Source organism: Emydura macquarii, unplaced genomic scaffold (genome assembly GCF_026122565.2).
Source record: "Emydura macquarii macquarii isolate MOO-44397 ecotype Brisbane River unplaced genomic scaffold, CSIRO-AGI_Emac_v2 contig_3343, whole genome shotgun sequence".
NCBI classification, from domain to species: Eukaryota; Metazoa; Chordata; order Testudines; family Chelidae; genus Emydura; species Emydura macquarii.
Genome location: NW_027133480.1, coordinates 3,288,550 through 3,306,348, shown reverse-complemented (window position 1 = coordinate 3,306,348; position 17,799 = coordinate 3,288,550). Strand labels below are relative to the sequence as shown.

General features: G+C 43.4%; 1 protein-coding gene across 4 annotated transcripts in view; it reads right to left on the bottom strand.

The window, feature by feature from the left end:
- Positions 1-17,799, bottom strand: part of DOCK1 (dedicator of cytokinesis 1) — a 525,973-nt gene that overhangs the window by 151,049 nt on the left and 357,125 nt on the right. The window contains exon 30 of one of the 4 annotated variants that reach the window (XM_067533438.1): positions 2,570-2,698. The exons of the other annotated variants lie outside the window; for them this stretch is intronic. Coding sequence (XP_067389539.1) covers positions 2,674-2,698 — 25 coding nt within the window. The 3' untranslated portion in view covers positions 2,570-2,673. Of the gene's footprint in view, positions 1-2,569; positions 2,699-17,799 lie in introns of those variants that run through there. 4 annotated transcript variants of the gene reach the window in all.

Below are 17,799 nucleotides of genomic sequence, written 5' to 3'. Positions count from 1 at the left end.
TAGAGGATAGTTGAATTCTGTCAAATATATCCAGGTGTATTTTAGCTGAATGTAAAAAATGAATTTGCTTCAGTCATACTCACATATATGTTTAATTTTTCACAAATATTCATCAATGCGTGTGTTACTTGCATGAATGCTCACAGAAAGTGAAAGGGTTCACACCAGAAATGGTCTATTGCATAGGGAGGAATCATATTTGGTACAGCAGGCTCACAGGGGGCCTGATTCACCACTGCATTACTCCTGTTTTACCCAGGCGTAAATCAATTTTACTATAGAATTACATAAATACAGGTAATAAAATTGGACTGATACAGTGGTAAAGTAGGACTGGGTTCTACAAAACCCCTCATGACAGCCTTCGTAGAGAGGCAATTAAATAAGCCAGGCAAGGATCTGACCACAAACTTCACAGCTGGGATCATGAATGCACATGCAATTACTTTGTGTGAATGTGATGTGGAAAATTAACTTGCAACTTCGCACCAAGTCAGTGCTTTTCACAATATCCTAATTCTTCTAGAACTGATGTCTCAGGTAGAGTCTGTGTGAGCTAGAAAGGAAAAAGTTTATAGTTTTCTAAAATAACCCCTAATCCCACTTATGTGTTCTCTTTTCCATGGACTGCTATGGCTCCTGGAGAGCTTTAAAGTTTCACTAGTTTCTTCAAGACCTCCTGATTTTAAGAGTTACACTGATCCAATCAGGAATCAGAAACAATACAAATAAATATTTGATTTATGTGACCCATTTCAACTAACCAACACAAATTGAATTTCAAATATTGAGCTCTGAATACATACAACTAACTGTTGGAAATCAATCTGCTATTAAAAAGAAAAAGATCTTGCAGTCACCGTGGATAATTTTCTGAAAACTTCTGCTGTCAAAAAGGCAAACCATATGTGAGGAACTATTAGTAAAGGGATAAAAAATAGGACAGAAAATATCATGATGCCGCTATACAAATCCATGATGTCCCCCATACCTTGAATATTGTATCCAGTTGTAGTCACCCCACCTCAGAAATGATATAGTGGAACTAGAAAAGGTTCAGAGAAGGACAATAAATTTGTTTAAAGGTATAGAATACCTTCCATACAAGGACAGACTAAAAAGATTAGGATTCTAAGATTAGGGATTTTAGAAAAGAGATGAAGCAAGGGATATGATAGAGGTCTATAAAATCATGAATGTTGTGGATCAAGTGAATAGAGAAGTGTTATTTACCCTTTCACACAATACAAAAACCAGGGGTCACATGATTAAATTAACTGGCACCAGATTTAATACAAACAAGAGGAAGCACTTTTTCCACACAACTAACCTGTGGAACTCATTGCTAGGGATGTTGTGATGGGCAAAAGCACAATTGGGCTAAAAAAAAGAACTGAATAAATTCATGGCAGATAGGTCCCATCAATGGCTGGTAGCCAAGATGGTCAGGGATGCAAGCCTAAATTTTTGACTATCAGAAGCTGTGAGTGGAAGATGGGGTGGATCACTCCATAATTGCCCTGTTCTCCTTGAAGTTCAGATAGGGGCTTGTCAGGGACAGAATACTGGGGAAGATGAACCACGGTCTGACGCAGTATGACTGCTCTTATGTTCTTATGTAGTTATTCATCATTTATTGTGTCCAAAGTGTGTTAGGTGGTTTACAGACATAAACTAAGAAAGGTCCCTGCCCCAAAGAACTTAAAAATTAATTTGTAATTTGACCCATATGGGAAGGTCCTTGCACCCTCACATAGTTCCATTGACCCCACATGTATCAGAATACAAAATCTAGGCTTAAAAGACAAAAATATAGATGAAGAATGGGTAAAAGAATAAAACTTACAAACAAAGTGAACGGAGGTTTGGGACACAATTCATCTCTGTGTGTGGTTTTTGGTTTTTTTTTTAAAGTAATGTCATCCTTCTCTTCCTCCATTCTCTCTTACATTCATTCAGCATGCCCTGACTTGCTTAGTCACCCAGCTTTTAAAATGTCTTTGTGCTTTCCCTTCCCTTCACTCAGTCCCCTTTATCTCCACAGGGGTTTGTACAAGTGTAGAAGGAAAGAGCGTAAGTCACATAATGCCTTAAGAGTGTAAAGCATCGAATTCAGAGAGCAACACTCCTCCCCCCCAAAAAAATCCAACAAGTAACTGTGAAGAAAAAATGTGAGGAAATCATAATCTTCATGCAGACATTTCATAAAAAGGCCACAGCTAATTCATAGAGGTTATTCACTGCAGATTATTTAGTTAGATATAGTTTGGGATTCATAATTAAATTGGAAAGCAGTATTTCCGGCATTAAAACAATTCAAGCTGCAAATAAATCTCCCTCAATAAATGCATTACCCCAAATGACAACACATCTTCTAGAGAGAAAAAAAGAGTGATAGATTCTATCACCATAGAACAATTATCCAAATAACCATGCATGGACTCAGCCTTTTTATTACTTGGGTCTACTTAAGAATTTTGCAAATGAGAGGGAGTTTAAAGTCAGGTTACAAAAAGCACTTTTCTGATTGTCACCAATTAATTTAGACAGAAGGATAGTGAATGCTTTATTTCAACTGAGCAGCCTTTCAGTACATTATCAACTTTTGGATGTTGAGCTTTGGCTTGTTTGGATGTCAGATAATTCAATGTATAGATGAGAGTCAGACACCTCCTATCTTGGTACATGGGAGATGAAACTAGAGCAAAATAAATAAGGTTGACCAGAACCTCATTAAAGGATAACATACTCTTTTCCTTCAAAGGTACAATCATTTATAAATACAAGTAAAACTGTTATTTATGATCTCAATAATTTCTCTCTTTTCAGTAAGCTCGAAATTCTAAAAATCAATAAAGTGTGAATAATTAATTGGCTTTATGAACCAAACTTAATTTTAAACAACTTTTTACTTCACATATAAAAAGCTCTATTAAAACCCATATTTCAATATACTGCTGTATAATGGTTTTATTCATGGCAATGTACGCAGTACATTGATTCTCTGATTACCTCACCATCAACTTAGACAGAATTTGTAGAGATCTGATGTTGTGTTTTTCTAAGTCAATCATACATTCACCAAAGAAAGTCAGATTAAAAAATGTATTAAATATCCAATGTATTAACAGTATCCAAATTTTATGATAAAAAGTTGCTCATGGATATCTTTATTGTCATAGGTTGGAGAATGGGAAACCATGGGAAGTGGGGAACCACATTGCGCTCTCTCTGCTGTTCTGGAAGCAACAAGTGAGGCTTGCGTCAGCCCTCAGCGCTCCCCAAAGTCAGACAGACTGGAGCCAGGGCACCACCATGCCTATCACTGTCCTATCTCCCCCACCACCTGAATAACAGCAGCAGAGGAGATAGAAACTTTCAATTCAGAAATTGGCTGTGGGTCTATGGAGCTGAGCTATGGAAAATGGGAAAATTCATACATAACTCTTCTGTTTAAAACTTTACACTCAGGAAGAGAATGCTTTGACTCTCAAGCTTTCCCCACATAGGCCTGATCCAAAGCCCAATGAAGTCAATGGAAAGCCTGTCATTAACTTAAATGAGCTTCAGATAAGGCCTTCAGCACTGACAGATTTCCAGACTGCAAGGTTCCTGCAGCTTCACGTGAAAAGCTTAGCATGTCGGACAGAAGAAGTTGGAGTACGAGTTAAAGGTAGGTGCAAAGAATTTTAAATGGGTGAGGTTCTGTGGACTGCAAAATGCCGCCAGCCACCCCTCAGAGCCTCCTGTGCCCCTCATGTGTTGTGAAGGGCTGGCCCCAGGCCGGGGGATGAGATGGCCCCGTCAAAGCTGGTGCCAGACTGCGGGGCTGGAGCGGGAGAGGCAGGCGCTAGGCAGTGGGTAAGTGCAGGAGTGGGGGGAGGGAGGCCACCCCACACAGGAGGAGGTAAGCAGCGTGTTCCCGCCCTGCAGGTACAGAACCCCCCTCCCCAGGGCAGCTGGGTGGCAGCGTCGTCTTGTGGGAGCCAAGCACCCCTCCTGCCCTGCACAGGAGGGGGGTGTGTGAGGCCAGGGAGGGGAATCCAAATGCAGGCTTGGCCCTCAGGTGCCAAATACCCTAAAACACATTACACTGTTTTAAAAATCATGAAATTTTAAATAAATTTTGGGTCTTTATGTTTGCCTTCTCTTTTTTCAAGCTTTTTCTCCACAACCATGAGGGCTAGAAACTTACTTAAATACAAACAAACAAAAACCAAACAAACAGATTCTCACCTAATCTCATGTGTACAGGAGCTGAAGCTTGAAGTGAAACACCAAATATCACAAGAGTTGGCAACATGCAGGGGTCCTCACAACAAATTTTTTTACTGGCCTCGGAGTGCAGCCAGCAACTCATGCTAGTGGCTTCTCTGACAATTTTTCCTAAAATACTTAATTTACTTCAGGAAAAGCAAATTAATATGCACATGAACATGTCCAAATGATTGTAATTTATTTATATAGGGTTTGTTTGGTTTTTTTGCAGACTCAGTAATACAAATAATGTACAGTTATATTTTGGTGCCTCTGGCCCCTGTTGCCTCCCCTGGACCACCTCTCCGGGCTCCCCACTGCCCTGAGCTCCCTTACGTGGCATTGCGCTCCACTCCTTGCCTGTTGTCCACAGCACCCAATAAGGCTGGCCCTGTTGAAGTCCTGCGCCCTGGCCTGAAACCCAGAGCCCAAGGCTGAAAGGAGGTGGGGACAAGGGGGGGAGTGAAGGCTGCTGCTGGATCATCTGGCTGAACTAGGGGTGGGGGTCTGAAGTCCAACCCTGGAGTCCTGCAGCTAAACCAGGAGAGGTGTTGAGGGTTGAAGCCTCTCCCTGGAGCACAGAGGGGCCACTGCTTTGCCGGTTTTAAAAACATTTAAATAGTTAAGTCCCAGTCAGGTTGTCTTTTAAAAATTCCAATTTAACACTTAATTAGATCATGTTTCTCTTTTAATGCCCTTGTCCTAGCTTCCTGATTGAGGGTGAGGGCTCTGGAGGTCCCTTTCTGATGATTTCTGGATGCTCAAAAAAAATTAAAAGAAAGAAGTCCCATCTTGACAAAGCCCTGGCTGGAATGATTTATTTGGGGTTGGTCCTGTTTTGAGCAGGGGGTTGCACTAGATGACCTCCTGAGGTCCCTTCCAACCCTTATCTTCTATGATTCTATTAGGTCTGACATCTGCATTTTTACTCTTTCTGAAAGCATATGAGGAAAATACAAAACCTTGTTTTCTCTTCAAATTTTTAACTAACGTGCAACCACAGGCTGTGATCTGATATTCTAAATTTTACCCCTGATATAAATTCTGACAGAGTTATAAAAGCTTGGAAATAGGGTTATAATGAAAACACTTACAGACCTTTACAGAGTTGTTAGCCAAGGCTATGATATTAGGAAACTGGGATCACTTTAAGGTGATACTGTAGGTTGGCTTTTCAACAATTTTTCAACAAATTCATATTCTACAAAACAAAGCTAAGCTTGTTGGATTTCAGAGTAATTGTTTGTATTAAGGCAGTTGGCAAAATCCTAAAATAGATCCTGTATTTAAATACAAATATGTCTTTTATTGTAGCTACCATGCACTGCTCAATAAGCTTGTTCTGTATTTAGGTAACCCTAAGAATAATAAATAAGCAATTTTCCTTAGCATGCATTATTCTAGGATAAACTGTATAAGGCCTGTGCTCAGATATACGTACTTCTGCACCGTACCTCGGTCATATTTAGATCTTTTAATATTTTTCTCCAAAAATCATCTTTCTATATTTAACCTTTTTGTCACAAAGTAGTAGTGGAGCACTCTGTGACTGCTACTCCAACTACAAACTTGAGTCACTTCACCAACTCTTAGGCTTCTACTGCCTCAGAGACTGATGGCTGGCTGGGAGCCACTGGCCTCTCACCCCAGCCCTCAAAGAGCAGTAGTGTACTACTGCAGAGATTGTCAATATTGCTTTCACTAGTAAACAACTGTGGTAGGGGTACAGGTATACTGTACAATCCACTCAATGTTAAGCAGCAGTCAAAAAAACTAACAGAATGTTGGGAATCATTAGGAAAGAGATAGATAAGACAGAAAATATCATATTGCCTCTATATAAATCCATGGTTTGCCGGCATCCTGAATATTGCATTCAGATCTGGTCACCTCACCTCAAAAAAGATATATTGGAATTGGAAAAGGTACAGAAAAGGGCAAGAAAAATGATTAGGGGTATGGAACAGCTTCCATATGAGGAGAGATTAATAAGACCAGGATTTTTTTAGCTTGGAAAAGAGATGACTAAGGGAAAATATGATAGAGGTCTATAAAATCATGACTGGTGTGGAGAATGTAAATAAGTGTTATTTACTCCCTCTCATAACACAAGAACAAGGGACCAAATGAAATTAATAGGCAGCAGATTTAAAATGAACAAAAGGAAGTATCTCTTCACACAACGCACAGTCAACCTGTGGAACTCTTTGCCAGAGAATGTTGTGAAGGCCAAGACTATAACAGGGTTAAAAAAAGAACGAGATAAGTTCACAGAGGATAGGTCCATCAATGGCTATTAGCCAGGATGGGCAGGGATGCCAAACCATGCTCTGAAGTGTCCCTAGCCTCTGTTTGCCAGAAGCTGGAAATGAGTGACAGGAAATGGATCACTTGATGATTACCTGTTCTGTTCATTCCCTCTGAAGCGTCTGGCATCGGCCACTGTCGGAAGACAGGATATATTGGTCTGCCCCAGTATGGCTGTTCTTATGTTATGCTCTTATGAAGTGCAAAGTGTAAGGCTGAGAGTGGAGGTAGCCCAGGAGATTCCCACTGTATATCACACATTTTATGTGTGGGGGTGTGTTTGTGACAGGAAAATGTTAAAATAGTTGGCACCTTGAATGATCTCTTGTTGGTTCTTATTTTGTTCTTTGATTTGACTTGGGGCTTGTCTACATTTCAAAATTAAGTTGACTTAAGTTAAGTTGACATACAGCCACCACAGAAATTAAAGTGGTGGCTCATGTCCACACTTGCTCCTTCTGTCAGTGGTGCACATCCTCACCAGGAGCATTGTGGGACACAGACAGCTGGAACTAGGCACAGTAGCCCTGCGGCAGACAGCCTCATCTGTAGGCATGTGGCTCATAACTGGCCTCCCCTCCTGTCAGATGGCACAGGGCTCAATTTCACAGCTGAGAGCCTACCAGCAGTGAAATTGACATTCTTGTCAGTTTCACAGCTGCTATTATTTCACATTTTGGTTTGGGCGCTGGCTGTCAGTCCAGGCGGGACTCACAGCTGGAGCCTCTCCCCGCAATCCGTCCCCACCCTAGGACTGACAGTCCCATGTGGAGTTCACAGCTGGAGCAGGAGCGTTAGCTAGAGGGGGGAGCTCCCTCTCATGGATGTGGAGTTATTATTTTGGTGTAGCAGGCCATTTACTTCAGTGGAAGCAGCACAGTAGTGTAGACACTGACATAATTAGGTTGATGTAAGCTGCCTTATGTCAACTTAACTCTGTAGCGTAGACCAAGCCTTGACTTTAGACAGAAAAACGCAGCAATCTGTTGACAGTTTGTGATTACGCTGTACCCAATGTTTTATAGAAAGACAGAGTTATAAAAAAGTTATAAAAAAGAAAAGTATAAGGTGGTGCTCTGACACACAACACAAAAATCCCACTACCAGTCCCTTCTGTCTCTTCTATTTGATTAATATTTTATTACTTGTTAGTAAAATTTATCACCACAAAATTGCCAAAAGTAGTGGAATTCAGTTCAGCTGTCTTATATTTCATTGCAACAGAGTAAAATATAGAAAAAGTTGAGTACAATGTGATCTATATCAAAATGCAAAAGTCTACTATATATTTAGGTAGCTGTATCTCAAGAAGATAAGAGTTGCTGGAATTGTGTTCTATCATACATGTTAGAAATCACTACCATTCCAAAGGCTGAATTATTAAAGTACAATTCAGCTAGTTATTGCACCATTAAAATCAGTAAGTCAAAAGATGCTTTCTACTAGTGCACTGCTTTGGGAGGAAATATGAAGCTCTAAAAAGAGACATAACTGAAAAAAATGAAGGAATCCATGCACACTGCGGGAATATGGACTGTAAGCAAATTTATCAACAACGCATAAGAGTTCTAACTAAGAACTTGGCAAAAAATGTTCAAATTTGTGGCAGTACCTTACAGACTGTACCCAAGGAATCCCTCACTTTTCTGCCGACAGCACAGTATTTTGTAACTTTGAAATTTCTAATGATACGTAGACTTGAATACATGTAAAGTTAACTTAAGATAATTATTGATAAAATAATAACACATTCAATTAAATCAATTCTCCATCTCCCAAATTATTTGATATTTCCATCAATGTTACCATCAATTGTTAAGGAATTGCTGATGACTGAATAAAACATGTAATGCAACTAGAAAAAATCATTTTTTATTCTTTCAGGCATCCAAATACCTTGTCAAATGTCTGTCATAAAGTGCTAATAAGGTGCAACAGAATAATCTGCAGATGATGGAGGCATCAAAAGGTCAGTTTAACACCTCTTCAGTGTTATTAGGTATAAATTAGGTATGCCTCAGCAGCAATTTAATTCCCTGGAAAGGTCTCTTTCTCCCTCTGTTACCAAGAAAGTAAAACTAATCATGATGCCTGATAGGCAAAAAGTTTCACAGTGAAAGCTAGCTAAAAAGAATTTGTTTCTCGGCCCCAGATCTTTGATGCAAACAGCGGAGAAATGAAGACAGACAGTTTACCAAAAACACAGGGGAAGAGAACTACCTACCCATCACCCATACTCTCCTATACGAGGCATTTAGATGGTTCCAGCCCAGGTGTCCAGGGCGCCTATCTGACAACCCATAATGTGGCGTAGGCTCTCCTCAGCGTACCACACAGGACTCAGGCTGGGAGAGGGGTCAGAGGATGCACAAGGGTGGGGACCTCGGCCCACAAGATCTCATCATATCCCACGAGCCCAAGGCCCACCAGCAAAACCCCAGGTCTTTGACCACTGGGTACCATTCATATTTCTAACCATACTAGAAACAAGCCACAGAGGGCACCCGTGATTAGCTTGATTGCACCCCACTCAACCACGCGGGCAGATATTGCAACTCCGGCCCCATTCATTCCTTCACATGCCATAGCCACACGTCAGTGCCTCCGTCTGACAAATGCAGACTATCATCCCTGAAAAATTCAGGCCAATTGTGACAGACAGACAGACACACACACAGAAATCCCCAAAAGTGGTATAAAAATCCAACCCCACAATGTAATAGAAGAGAATGATACAATTGTTCAGCTGTTCTGCTTTGTTGGCCTGAGAATGCTTGTGCTTTAAATGGATCACCTATGCTGGTAAAGTGAAAAACCTTACTGAAGCTTTAGGTAAGCTTGTTTTGATCCAAACCATGGCTGGTTGTCATATTTTAACATGAGACATTACATTTTTAAACAACACTGGTGTGTGTAGAGGAAGGGCAGGTGGGAAGGGACATGGGGGAGAAAGAAATACTGGTTAGCACGCAGAGAGCATTGGTTGCACATAGTTTAACTTGAACTGTTAACTGTTGGCCAACACCAGACACTGCTGTTATGTATTGGTGCTAGCCTGTAGCAAAGATGAGCTATGTTTCTTGGTAAAAATAAGTACCATCTTGTATTGCCACATCCCTTCTGAAAAACACTGAGCCCCAAAAGTGTGTGCACACTACTGGCCTATCAATGCTGTGGATTATTCATCAGACTCTTTGGGCAATTATCAACGTGTGGAGGTGGATTTATCAGTAACACATGCAGGGAAGTCAGCATCGAGCCAAACGTGAGAGAACATAAGAATGGCCATGCTGCAATAGACCAATGGTCCATCTAGCCCAGTATCCTGTCTTTCAGAAGTGTTATGTCTAAGCCAGATGCCTTAGAGGCAGTGAACAGAACAATGCAATTTATCAAGTGATCCATCCCCTGTTGTCCAGTTTCAGCTTCTGGCAATCAGAAGTTTAAAGACATCCAGAGCATGGGGTTGTGTCCCTGACTATCTCGACTAAGTCATTGATGGACCTATCCTTCAGGAACTTATCTAGTTCTTTTTTGAACCCAGTTATACTTTTGGCCCTCACAACATCCCCTGGCAACAAGTTCCATAGATTGACTGCGTGTTGTGTGAAGAAGTACTTCCTTATATTTGTTTGAAACCTGCTGCCTATTATTTTCATTGGATGACACCTGGTTCTTGTGTTATGTCAAGGAGTAAATAACACTTCCTTATCCACTTTCTCCATGCCATTCATGATTTTTATACACCTCCATCATATCTCCCTTCAGTTATCTCTTTTCCAAGCTCAACATTCCCAGTCTTTTTAATCTGTCGTCATATGAAAGCTGTTCCATATCCCTAATCATTTTTGTTGTCCTCCTCTGTATTTTTTCCAATTCAAATATAACTTTTTTGAGAAGGAACAATCAGAACTGCATGCAGTATTTAAGATGTATCATTGTTCTATATAATGACATTATGATATTTTCTGTCTTATTATCTATTCTTTTTGTCACACAGACAGATTGGTCAACTAATGTATGATTCTTAACAACTTAGCTAGAAGGCATTGGAATGGTGAACAGGGCAGTTCCTTGAAGATAATTATCAAAGCCATGTTAAGTAGACTAGAATCTTTAATATGTTTACCTATATTGTTAGAGACTCAAGAGTAGGTACTAATTCAGTGGTTCTCAACCAATTTACCATTGTGGGCCACATATGCAGCTCTCTGTGTGTTATGTGGGACGCATCCACACAATATATATACTAATCGTGTGGCCTTAAGAATGTCACATGGGCCGCAGCTGTGTGCTGATTGGGCTGCAAATAGCCTGCAGGCTGAGAACCATTGTACTTGTATTTGTCTGTGTTTACCTATATCTTGTTAGAAGTTTAACTGTGATCTAATTAGCTTGTAGATGCTAAAATTCTGTTCCTGTCTCATAATCACAGAATCGACAGGTCATCTAGTCCAGTCCCCTGCACTTATGGTAGGACTAAGTATGGGCCACATCCACATAATATATATAATACCTGTAGGGACCTGAAGGTATCACATAGGCCGTAGCTGTGTGCTGACTGAGCCACAAGCAGCCCACAGGCTGAGAAACAATGATCTAGATAATCCTTGACAGGTGTTTGTCTAACCTGCTCTTAAAAATCTCTAATGATGGAGATTCCACAATCTTCCTATGCAATTTAATCCAGTGCTTAACTATTCTGACAGTCGAGAAGTTTTTCCTAATGTCCAAGCTAAATCTTCCTTCCAGCAATTTAAGCCCATTGCTTCTTGTCCTATCCTTAAGTTAAGGAGAACAATTTTTCTCCCTCCTTATAGCAACCTTTTATGTACTTGAAAACTGTTTTCATGTCCTCTCTTCAGTCTTCTCTTCTCCAGGCTAAACAAACCCAATTTTTTGAAACTTCCCTCATATTGAGACCTGATCAGGGTGGAGTAGAGCAGAAGAATTACTTCTCATGTCTTGCTTACAACACTCCTGCTAGTACATCCCAGAATGATGTTTGCAGGGTTTTTTTGCAACACTGTTACGCTGTTGACTCATATTTAGCTTGTGATCCACTATGACCCCTAGATCCCTTTCCGCAATACTTCCTAGGCAGTCATTTCTAGGCACACATTTTGTATGTGTGCAACTGATTGTTCCTTACTAAGTGGAGTACTTTGCATTTGTCCTTATTGAACTTCATCCTATTTACTTCAGACCATAGCTCCAGTTTGTGCTGATCTCTTTAAATTTTAATCCTATCCTCCTAACCACTTGCAACCCCTCCGAACTTGGTATCACCTGCAAACTTTATAAGTGTATTCTCTATGCCTTATCTAAATCATTTATGAAGATATTGAACTGAACCAGATGCAGAACTGACCCCTGAGGGACCCAACTTGATATGTCCTTCCAGTTTGACTGTGAACCACTGATAACTACTCTCTGGGAACGGTTTTCCAATCAGTTAAACACCCACCTTATATTAGCTCCATCTAGGTTGTATTTCTCTGGTTTATTTATTAGATGGTCATGTGAGACAATATCAAAAGCCTTACTAAAGTCAAAATATACCACATCTACCGCTTCCCCCAATCCACAAGGTTTACTACCCTGTCAAAGAAAGCTATTAGGTTGGTTTGAAATGACTTGTTCTTGACAAATTCATGCTGACTATTACTTATCACCTTATTATACTCTAGGGGTTTGGAAATTGATTGCTTAATTATTTGCTCCATTATCTTTTTGGGTACTGAAGTTAACCCTGACTGGTCTGTAATTTCCCAGATTGTCTTTATTCCTCTTTTTATAGTTTGGCACTATATTTGCCCATTTCCAATCCTCTGGAATCTATCCTATCTTCCCTGATTTTTTGAAGATAATCGCTAATGGCTCCTCAGTTAGCTCCTTGAGTATTCTAAGATGCATTTCATCAGACCCTGGTGACTTGAAGACATCTAACCTGTCTAAATAATTTTTAACTTGATCTTTCCCTATTTTAGCCACTGATCCCACCTCATTTTTACTGACATTTGCTATGTTAGATGTACAATCGCTACTAACCATTTTGGTGAAAACTGAAACAAAAGAGTCATTCAGCATTTCTGCTATTTCCAGATTTTCTGTTATTGGTTTCTCTCCCCCATTGAGTAATGGGCATACACTGTGCTTGGTCTTCCTCTTGCTTCTACTGTGTTTGTAGGATGTTTTCTTGTTATCCTTTATGTCTCTAACTAGCTTACCCTTGTTTTGTGCCTTGGCCTTTCTAATTTTGTCCTATTGTGTTATTTGTCTACATTCATCCTTTGTAATTTTACCTACTTTCCACTTTTTGCAGGACTATTTTTTAAGTTTCAGATAATTGAATATCTCCTGCTTAAATATGGTTAATAATGCTTCCTTACTATGTTCTATTGATTCAGAGATCAAAAAGGGATATTATCATTTAGATGGGACTTGTAATGTAATAATATTGTCCTCATTTTTCTTTGAAACTTGTAACTCCACATAGTAAACTACCTGTGAACTGTTGGAATGGCTATTGCTTAATGTACTGACTGAGGAAGGACCCACTGAAGATCAAACTGTTGGCTCGCTTTCATCAAAACCCCTGTGGTGGAATTACCTGCCAGCACCCAGCTTGCTTCAGCTATAAGAGAAGCATTGGGCCTGACCCTTTTTATCTCAGAACCACTTAAACTTTGATAGGGAAAGTCCAGCCTGCATATAACAGGTCCTGGTGCAGGCCATTATCCACTTTGAAAGACGCTGCAAGGAAACCAGTAGACCCTTCATCTGGAATGCAACCACCAGGAAGAGCTGTGTAGAGGGCTTAGTCCTGTCGATGTAAAAGGCCAGGGCTCTCCTCACATCGAGAGAGTGCAGACGCCTCTCCTCACTGGAGTTGTGCGGTTTGGGGCAAAAAGCAGGCAGGAAAATCTCCTGATTCAGGTATAAATGGGAGACCACGTTAGGCAAAAAAGCCGAGTGCAGGCCTAGCTGGACCTTGTCCTTGTAAAACACCATGTAAAGTGGCTCTGATGTTAATGCCCTGTTCTCCGACACTCACCTGGCGGACGTGATAGCAAGCACGAAGGCGACCTTCCAGGACAGTTACATAACGGAGCATGAGGCAATAGGTTCAAAGAGCAGTCCGGTGAGTCTGGAAAGGACCAAGTTCAAGTCCCACTGAGGAGAAGGCTTCCTTATCGATGAGAAAAGCCTTTCCAGACCTTAGTAGCATCCTGAACCAATGCTGTCTGGGCCACATTTGTGCCATAAGGATGACCTGTGCCTTATGTCTCTTCACCTTCAGGAGGACTTTGTGGATCAAAGATATCGGCAGGAAGGCATACAGGAGTCCCTCTGACCAAGAGAGGAGAAAAGCGTCAGTGATGGAATCTGCACTTGATGGGAACAAAAGCGACGGTACTTCCTGTTGGCCAAGAGGTCCACTCGGGGATTGCTCCACCTTTGGAAGATGCCACCTCCAGATAGAGGGACTACTCATGGTGAGAGCAAAAGAACCTGCTGAGACAGTCCACCAAACAGTTGCTGACCTCTGAGGAAGTGAACGGCTATTGGGTGAATATTGTGGCTGATGCAAAAGTCCCAGAAGTGCATGGCCTCTATGCATAGGGCAGGAGATCTAGCCCCCCCTTGTCTGTTGATATAATACATGGAGGCTGTATTGTCCATGAGAATCTGCACCATCTTGATGGCAAGATGTGGTAGAAAAACTGCACCAAGTAGATGAATTTTCCTGAGTTCATTGATATTGATATGTAACCCCAGTTCCCCTGAGGCCCACGTTCCCTGTGTCTTCGGGGAACCAATGTGAGCTCCCCATCCGAGGTTCGAGTCATCAGACACCAGAGTTACCGATAGATGAGGTGCTTCATAGGGCATTCCTGAGAGGATGTGACCAGGATTTGACCACCATACCAGGGAGGTAAGTATTTTTGGAGGGATAGTAAGTGTCCTGTCCAGGTGGTGCCTGACCGGAGAATAGACTGATGCCAACCATATCTGGAGGGGTCTGAGGTGCAGCCTGGCCTGGGGAACCATGTAGGTATAGGCCGCCATGTGGCCCAGGAGGATGAGACACACCCTCGCTGTTGTGAGGGGATGAGCCAAAATGCAGATAATAATCTCTGTCATTATCTGGAATCTTTCCCCTGGAAGGAATGCTGTGGCCCTGGATGAATCCAGCATTGCTCCGATAAATTCTATTCTTTGAACAGGGACTAATGCTGATTTCTGTCTGTTTATTAGGAGGCCCAGCACCTGACCAATACTTCAGGTGATTGAGATGCTGGCCTGGACCTGAAACCTTGACCTGCCCCTGATGAGCCAATCGTCCAGGTACTGGAACACCTACACTCCTCTCCTCCTGAGGCAGGCCACTACCACTGACATGAACTTGGTGAAAACTCTTGACGCAATCAAGAGGCTAAAGGGGAGCACCACAAACTGGTAGTGGCAGTCTACCACCATAAATCTCAGGAACCATCTGTGACCAGGGAAGATCGCAATGTGAAAGTAGACGTCTTTTAAATCGAGAATGGCATACCAGTCGCCTGGATTCAGAGAGGGAATGATGGTGAGTAGGGAGACCATGTGAAATTTTAGCTTTCCAAGATACTTGTTCAGGCGCCTTTAGTCCAGAATAGGCCTTAGCCTTCCCTTTGCCTTTGGGATCAAGAAGTAATGGGAGTAAAATTCTTGACCCTGCAGGTCTCTGGGAACCTCTTCCACTACACCCAACTGCAGGAGTGCTCGCACCTCCTGTTCAAGGACTTGCTCGAGAGAGGAGTCCCTGAAGAGGGAGAGGGAGGGAGGGAAGGAAGGTGGGAAGGTGGGAGTGAGGCAAACTGGAGTGTATAACCAATAGCCCCCGTGCTGAACAACCATCTGTCCGATGTTATGGCAGCCCAGGCTGGGAGGAAATGGGCTAAACAAAAAGAAAACAAAAGGGGGGTTGGATCCCTGGAAAGAACAGATAGGTTGCTCTTGGGCACACCTTCAAAAGACCTTCTTTCCGCCCCAGTTCTGGTGGCTAGAGACCGGTCAAGGGCCAGCAGATGACAAACGGCCCTGGTGCCTCTTGTAAGCCTTGTTTTTCCTCGTATAGGAGTCTCTGCGGGGGTAGTCCCCAGATCACTGTTCATGCTGGGGCTTAAAATGCTTCCTAGAGGAAGACGGTGTACTGAGGCCGAGGGACTGCAAAGTAGCCCTGAAGTCCTTAATGCCATGCAGTTGAGCATCTGTCTGCTCGGCAAAGAGGGCCATACCATCAAAGGGGAATTCCTGGATAGATTGTTGGACCTCTGACAGATTGGAGCCATGACACCCGCCTCATTGATATCGCCAAGGCCATCGTCCTGGCTGCAGAGTCCGCCGCATAGAGCTGCTTGTGGAAATGCCCCGACCACCGATCTCCCCTCTTCTAAGATGGCCTCGAACTTCTGTTTGGAGGAGGGGGACAATGAGTCTACAAACTTGTCCAGCGACTGCCAGATATTAAAATGGTATCTACCTAGCAGCACCTGTTGGTTCACCACTCGTAGCTGCAGGCTGGTTGTGGAATAAATTTTTCGACAGAACAAGTCGAGTCTCTTGGCATCTTTATGTTTAGGGGTCGAGCTGACTTTCTCCTGTCTGTCCCTTTCATTGGCAGCTGTGACCACCAGGGATCCCGGCATGAGGTGGGCATGAAGGTATTCACACCCCTTTGCTGGAACATATTTCCTCTCTGCCCTCCTTGATTTGGGGGGCAGGGAGGTTGGGGTTTGCCACAGGACTTGGCCAGCTTAACAACCCCCTCATGGACTGGGAGGGCCACTCTACCAATGTTCCAAACAGCTCATCAACTGGCTTATCCAGGTCTTCTGACTTGAGGCCCAAGTTGGAGGTGACCCTTTTCAATAAGTCCTGGTGCACCATGAAATCATCCATGGGCACCACAGATGAGGGTCCCGCAACCTCTTTATCCAGTGACCATGAGGAAGAGGCTGGTACCTGAGCTGGGGAAGGGACCTCTGTTCTGTGTGGGGTGGAACCCCTGGGGCTCGAGGCATGCAAACCCTCATGGTCTGAGTCCAAGTCCAAGTGCGGCGCTGCACTCTGAGGGATGGAGGACTAGGGCACCGAGGTTCCTCGCATGGAACTGGCCTGCGGCATCCCAGAGGGAAACTCCCACCGGTACGGCCACGCTCCAGGCCACTGGCCTTGTGGCCATGCTGCGATTGGTAGTACTGTGGGGAAACTGGGCACCGGAGCAGGGGCTTGTCTAGTCTGGACAACTTCATCCCTGTTCAAGGATGAGGTACTGATATCCGATGGCCATGGTGGTGCCATCTCCGAATACCTTGCGGTCCTGTGCAAGACACGTTGTTGATGTGCCAGCATTGGAGAGCGGCATGAGAAGCCCGAACGCTAGGTGTGATGGGACTGGCTCTTGTTCTTGGGCTTCCTGTGAGGACTAGGTGAGCAAGGTCGCGATGCCAGGGAAACGCTCCATGAGTCTGGTGTCCTGCATCACTCTGCTCCACAGTGGTGCTCCGCTCAATGCCAGTCCTCTGGAGAACGGCGGTGGGAGCCCGATCTGGCAGTATCCTGACCCAGACAGCATGGCCTGGACTCTGGGGACCACATGTGCACCAGTGAGCAATGCCTTCATGATGGGGATTGATGAGCAGATCTGTCCCTCGATGAAGTACCCCGAGGCGTCGGTGCCAGATCTTGGTTCTGTGCTCTGTCATCCCTCGGTGTCTGTGGTACCAGCAGCACCAGGAGGTCCTTCATAGCTTGGAAGGCCTCTGGAGTCGACAGCACCACTAAACAATGAGGGCCTCTACCACTATCTGGAGTCAGTGGAGGGCCTGATGCTGGGATTGACGCTTGCTGAGGCGAGGGACCTTTCTGAGGTGGGAAGGGTTGGAGGCCTGATGCAGGTCTCGCCAGGTCCCCCTTAGCCTTCTCCACAGGAGAGCGTTTCCATTCCGTGTGGATCTTCCTGGGCCTCTTCTTTGGAACCAGAGAAGGAGATCGGTGCCAGGAGGATGAAGCGGGCACCGGAGGGGCACTGTGCGCTGAGGCCATCGTGCTTGGTGCCAAGTCCAGCACTCCGAGACCTGTCTAAGAGCCAACTCCATCAGAATGGCCCTGAGACGGATATTCCGGTCCTTAGTCAGCGGGCAGAAATTTTTACAGATCTTATACCTCTCATTGACATGGGCTTCTCCC